The sequence below is a fragment of the Astyanax mexicanus genome, chromosome 10 (assembly GCF_023375975.1).
Source record: "Astyanax mexicanus isolate ESR-SI-001 chromosome 10, AstMex3_surface, whole genome shotgun sequence".
Lineage (NCBI taxonomy): Eukaryota > Metazoa > Chordata > Actinopteri > Characiformes > Acestrorhamphidae > Astyanax > Astyanax mexicanus.
Window position 1 is genome coordinate 5,198,298 of NC_064417.1, and position 6,826 is coordinate 5,205,123.

Sequence of the window (6,826 nt, forward strand, 5' to 3'; positions counted from 1 at the left end):
CTCGTTACGTCACCATTAATAAATGCTACGTGATGGTCACATTAACGTTAACATTTTTACAGAATTTAGGTGTGCTGGATATAAAAAAATAAACTACCTCCGTTTAATAGTGTAAAAATTTTTAAATATTTGTGTTATTAATAGTAATAACAAAATTATTATTGTGTCATTTTTTTATCATGATTTATTGTTTAATAAAATACAGTCATGTTTTTGTATGAAGAAACAAACAAAGATGAGCTGCTCACTGAATTTATCTGATGAGAGAGAGAGAGAGAAAGAGAGAAAGAGAGAGAGATTATGCACCAATAAATCACTTTTTATTTAAATGCTCTTTATTAATAACATTAGTAATGTGTTACGTCAAAACACTTCACCAATTCCCACACATATACCTGTAGAATTAATAATGATAAACGTATTAATGAGTGCCCCTTTACCAGCACTGGAGCTGACTGACCAGCAGAGGGCAGGAAAAGACAGAGTAACAAATAGAATAGAATGCCTTCGTATGCTGACCTGAGGTTTGTGTGTGTGTGTGTGTGTGTGTGTGTGTGTGTCTATGTAGGTTTTTACTGTCTAAAAAAAAAAAACATAATTTTGTCCATTTGATTGGTAACAGCATACCTGAATATCATGGAAATGGAAACGGCCAAACATACTATTATATATATTATCTCATAGCATGGCCACAAGATAATATACTGAGGCCACACAATATGTTTCTTTGTAAAACATATTGTGGTACCACTTTAAAATAAGACTTTTACCTTTAGACCTTTATAAAGGGTTTATAAATGGTTTACAATTAGTTTATTAATGGTTATTAATTAGGTTGTAAACGCCTTAAAAATCATTAATAATCAGTTATAACACATACGTAGAAATGTATGCTATTTCTTGCTGATTTAGGTGGCTTGTTTTTTTTTCTTTAGGTCCAGCTTGTAAGTGGTCTGGTATCCATCATCCCAGGCGTAGACTTGCTTCTCTTTGGGGTGGTACTGCATGCCAGAGTGGCTGGTGTAACGCTTCGGGAAGTAAATCGAAGGCACTTCGTCGGTTAGAAGGGTGTCATGGATGTCAAACAAGCACTTAATGGTGGAACGTCCACCAGACTGCGAGTTGTAGACCACGTACATGGTGCCGCAGATGATAAAAGCCCCTTCTGCCTCGTCACTTTTGCAGGTGGTGTCCCAGGTGTGCTCCACGGACAGGCTGTTGGAGTCCAGCTTGGTGAGCACCAGGTTCCCCCCAAAGTCTGGGTCAGCGTGGACGGCCCAGAGACCCATCTCGTCCACAGCCAGGTCCAGCAGAGTGTGAGGGGAGAGGCCGTAGGCCGGCATGCGTCCAGCGCCGGGCAGCAGCATGCGGTCAACCACGGTGCGGTTGAGGAGGTGCACTTTCAGCACCTCGTTTCTCGTGTCGGCGTGGTGGTAGTAGATGAAGCCGTCGTGGACCACGCTCCCCGTCCCCTGCCAGGGCAGAGGCAGCAGGATGGCCTCAGCCATTCTGGTCCAGTTAGTGTCAGTGAAGGTCTTCATCGAGACAAACTCCAGCAGAGTTCGGTTCCTGGAGCCGCTGAAGAAGTAGATCCTTGAGGATCCTTTGGTGGGGTCCCTCATCCAGGAGCCGTTCAGGTCTCCAGCTTTCTTGACGATTTTCTGGGACTTGATGCCGGTGAGCTGAGAGCTGCAGTCTGGGTGGAAATGAAATTCACATCAGGAGAAGCTCATTTAATCCTTAGAACCCTACGAATTGATTTTCCATCCAAAATCGCACACAAAATGTGTTCTCAGCTTAATTACTCAGGAATCCCTTTACACATTAACATAATCCATATATGGTTAGAAAGGGCGGAACTTACACTTTTTCTAAAAATAGTGATCACATCCCAGTGCGGTAAAGCTAAATCTACAAGAAACCCATTAAAAAAATCACCTGAAAAAGTGAAAAATCTCCTTCCCCAACCAATATTATTTACATTTAGTGCTTCAAACATATTTATATGATGTTTCAAATCAAATAATATCAGTAAATAAAGACTCAAAAGTGTCCACAGACAGAAAAAGTGTGAAACTACCTGCTTTACTCAAACTAAAGCTAATTATGGGGTGCGCACTACTTTATATAGTTTTAATTTTATTTTACTCGCACATTTTGACTAAGTAGTTATTTTGCACTAAACATTTTCATTTATTTAGACTAAAAAGTTTACATTTTTATATGTAGTTTTCTATGTGTGTCCTGATCAAAATACTGAAAGGCATAGGCTGCTCTGAGTGTCAGGTGTTTAGTATCTACATGTATCCTAGAGGTGTGATTATTGATTATCAAGACAAATAACTCCACCTGATGCTGTTTCTCCATGTATTTTTTCAAAGTAATAATTAATAAGCCATGTAATGAACTCAAATCATCAATATTCTTCTGCTTTCAACTCATAAACACTCTAGTCTAACCATTTTTGAAAAGATATCATTTAAAAAGATAAAACATGATCAGTTATAGGAAAATATAACAATTCTGCTTCCTTTTACATTTTAAATGATTATATTTTTGAGCAGCCATATGTCTTCTGGAGTAAAAGAGCTCATGGCAGATATAGAGTCTGTCTAATATAATTACTGTGCTATAAGACCTTAAAGAGGAACTGACAAAAAACGAAAAAAAAAAAAAAAAAAACACACCAAAACAGCCTAGAGTTCAAAGGGTTAAATGACTGAACTGCTGATCTGAGGTTTTCTCAGTTATTAGAGAAAAGAGATCTTATTCAGTCTGAATTCACTATATAGGAAGGGAAATGATGGCTGCTTGAAATGCAATTAAACTATGAGCTGTGAATAAACTGAACACTTTAATATTAGAATAATTGACTTAAACCACTTCTAATTGTTCATAAGCCTGTAGTTTCACAGTTTGTTTGCAGCACCAGCTAAGCTTTGACTGGAACATTATTGTTTTTGATTTCCCTAATGCATCTTAAACAGATAATCAGAATAAATTACAACAAGCCTTCTAAAACAGTGTTGAAGTTGCCTGTAAAGAGGGCTTACAATGCAATATATTGCAATATCTTAAGATACTGTAAGCATCTCAGTATCATGATATACAGCACCAAAAATCAAAAGTTTGGACACACCTCATTCAACGTGATTTCTTTATTTTTATCATGGTGAAAGATCATTGACATGCTGGACATGCCTCCTAAATGCACTCAAAGATACAGGGGTTGGACAATGAAACTGAAACATCTGGTTACAATCCGGGTTAGCACCCGGACATCCCTTTCAGACAGCTTCCTCTTACAGCGTCCACAGTTAATCCTGTTGGATGTGGTTGGTCCTTCTTGGTGGGATGCTGACATTACCCTGGATACCGTGGCTCTTGATACATCACAAAGACTTGCTGTCTTGGTCACAGATGCGCCAGCAAGACGTGCACCAACAATTTGTCCTCTTTTGAACTCTGGTATGTCACCCATAATGTTGTGTGCATTACAATATTTTGAGTAAAACTGTGCTCTTACCCTGCTAATTGAACCTTCACACTCTGCTCTTACTGGTGCAATGTGCAATTAATGAAGATTGACCACCAGGCTGCTCCAATTTAGCTATGAAACCTCCCACTATTCCAGGTGACTCTCCCTCATGAAGGGGAGATTAAAATACCAAATACCAAGAGTGTGCAGATCTGTTCTCAAAGATAGAATTTGGCTTTTTAAAAGAATCTAAAGTATAAAATATACATATTCTGGTTTGTTTAACACTTTTTGTTTACAAAATAATTCAGCATGTGTTTCTTTATAGCTTTAGTATAGTTTTCAATATTAAATTTACAATGTAAAAAATGATAAAAAAAAAAAAACAATGAATGAGAAGAGGTGTATCCAAACTATTGGTTTGACTGGTACTGTACATGACATATTTGCATAATAATCACTGCATGCTGTGATACCATAATTAAACCATGACAAGGAGCATATACAGTATAATCAAAATCTTTAATTAATCTGCGAGATTAATAATTAATAATATTATCCTATAATGATATGCCTGTGCTTTACCTCTAAACCATACAGCTTAAGCCCTGAGATAAGGCATCTGATTTGCAGGAGGAGCTAAGGGTCTGAATGGAGAACAGGGTATTAACTCCACAGTGTTTACCTTTGTTCTGCGGGATGGCAGCTTTCTTCTTCTCCTTGGCTTCTTTCACCTGCTCCTCCAGCACAGACTCTGCTATCTCCACCTCCGACAGTTCCGGGATTTTGTTCTGGAGATACTCCACGTCTCTCTCCACGCGGTCCACTCGCAAAGCCAGATTCTCCATGTGTCCCTGCATCTCGGTCTTTAGCGCGGTTACACCGCGGAGCTGACCTCGCACCTCAGCCGAAACGTCGTACATCTTGTGGTTGACGGTCTGGAGGTCCTGGTCACACCTGATTACACGCTCCTGTGAGAGGTGGAGTGAGCAGTGTATGTTCAATATTCAAGCTCAACTTCAGTTTTTGCTGTTAATGAGCTGATTACCTGGATCGAGTGTGTTGGGAAAAGGATAAACACTGAAATGTGTCCTGTAGATCCAGTGTTGGGAACTACTGCTCTATTCCTTTATCAGACGTGAGGTTCGGACTACAGAGCTGTTCTTGTCTGGATACTTTTGATTGGTGGGCCTTTCGCTTTCAACCCAGCAATCCCACTGAGTGTCCTGTTTTAGTGATCTATCAACTGTGCACTGTGCAGCTTGATTTAGGGCGTGTCAGTGTATCTTTGATATCGTAACAACGGGAAAAGTACACATTGCGCACAAAAGGCATGTACTAACTCTGTGCACTCTGACAGATTGCTATTTTAATGGTGCAGCATTTCTGTGCCTTTTAGCAGAGGAAACTGACCTGCTCGTTCATGCTGTGAAGGTGTGTGTTCTGCTCATTTACGGGAACAGTAATGTTATTTGCTGGATTCTGTTTATTGTTGAAGTTGTAAGAAAAGTTGTACAAGTTCTGTTGCTATAAAAATAGACTGTTGATGGGGATTTAGCTTTAGATAGATAGATAGATAGATAGATAGATAGATAGATAGATAGATAGATAGATAGATAGATAGATAGATAGATAGATACTTTATTGATCCCCAAAGGGAAATTCTACACTGGGAAATTCTATATTAAGGATAATGATCTTAATCAGCTTTTCTTAGAATTTCACCTTATTTTAAGTAATTCTCAAATTTGTGCTCAAAATAAGCACAAAAATTCACCATATTGTGTCCAAATGTTAGCCAAAAATCTATTATTTTAGCTTGCTTTAAGTCTTTTAGACACTTATTTAGAGAAATCTTACTAAGAAAAGATTGCTTACTTCATTGGCAGATTTCTTGCAGTGTAAATCTCAGATAAAAGGGTCAAAATCAATATATGGTATGTTATTAATGATATTGTATTTTTAGAAAATCTATTTTTTATTTGTAAAACTGAACAAGATCACCATGAAGAATTTAATATGTTCCAACCACATTTTCACTAAAATTGTTCACACGGCTATGCAGATTGCCATGACATGCATAATAAATAAATAAGTAAAAAATCTAATGTGATTAAACTGGGAAATATGATATATGTCTAGTCTAAAGTCCTTTAAATGTGATAAATGGTCAAGAAGAAAATTAACATTATGAAAGTGCAAAAGAATATTAAGTAAGAGTATTATTATAATGATCCAAAAATAATCCTGTAAAATAACTGGATTCAAACTTGTCACTAATAATTTGAATCAAACTTTTGGGCCAAATAGTGAGAATCTCATCAGATGCTCTCATCCATCCATGTGTCTAAACGTCTTACCTCCAGCTCCTGCAGTCGTCTCTGGAAGTATTGCATCATGAACACATCCTGGGTGGTTCTTTGAGCTTGTGCTGCACCCAGGAACAGGAACAGCAGGGGGACGAGTTTCAAGAACATCCTGAGCATCCAAACCTCCTTTTTCCTCCTTAATCACTTTCAGTTCGTATTAATAATTAGAGGAAATTCTGTCCGATCCGAGCACGGTCTGAGAGAAGTGCAGTCTGCTGAAATTCTGAAAGCATCTGCTTGTTTATTATTCCACGCTACGCAGTTTCTGATACTCAGCCCAAATGAACTTCAGAGGCAGGTCCTCACAGGCTGCTGCTTTGTTTGGACTTCTAATCGTCTCCAGATGTCCTGACACGTCCCCACGCAGCAGCAGAGCGTAGCTACAGATCACATCATGCATTAAAAAGCTTTAGGATCATGCATCTGCCATGTTCTCAAACCTAAAACAACCGAGGGGTGCTTCTTCTTTTCTGAGGAGCAGGAGAAGTTAAAGTATCGAATAACACCAAGGTGTGGAGGCTGGAAACCCAACAGGAGGAATGTTGGCTGTCATTTAATATAGACAGTGAAGACGGTTTGGCCACACACTCATAAAAACACTCAGTGTTTCTAAAATTATACTCTATCTATTATACCCTGCAGAACTGGCTTCAGTGTGGGAACATAATAAAATATGTTATATAATCAAATCAATATATAAAGCGAAGATAATGAGGACTCGAGCAAAAGAAGGAGTGATGTTACGAACTTTACGCCAAAGAATCAATAATATCAAGCACTTAATAATAATAATATCACACTGAATATCCTAAACTTCTCAAATTCAGCATTTTTATACAACAATTCATTTACTTCCTTGTTTAAAAATGTTTAAAAAATGTTTTTTGTGGTGATGCTCATTGCTATCTTACACCCAGCAAAAAGTAATGCTTTGTGCCTGCGTCATTTAAATAGTCACAGAGCCTACGAATACACTGTA

At 38.1% G+C, this 6,826-nt stretch overlaps 1 protein-coding gene across 1 annotated transcript; it reads right to left on the reverse strand.

Annotated features, from left to right (window-relative positions):
• Positions 1-255: 255 nt before the first annotated feature.
• On the reverse strand, positions 256-6,339 carry olfml1 (olfactomedin-like 1). Its single transcript, XM_007228458.4, has 3 exons — positions 5,839-6,339; positions 4,164-4,449; positions 256-1,696 (listed from the first exon to the last, which is right to left on the reverse strand). The coding sequence occupies exons 1-3, from the start codon at positions 5,962-5,964 to the stop codon at positions 909-911; spliced, it is 1,200 nt and encodes a 399-aa protein (XP_007228520.3). The 5' UTR covers positions 5,965-6,339; the 3' UTR covers positions 256-908.
• Between the last annotated feature and the right edge of the window lie 487 nt (positions 6,340-6,826).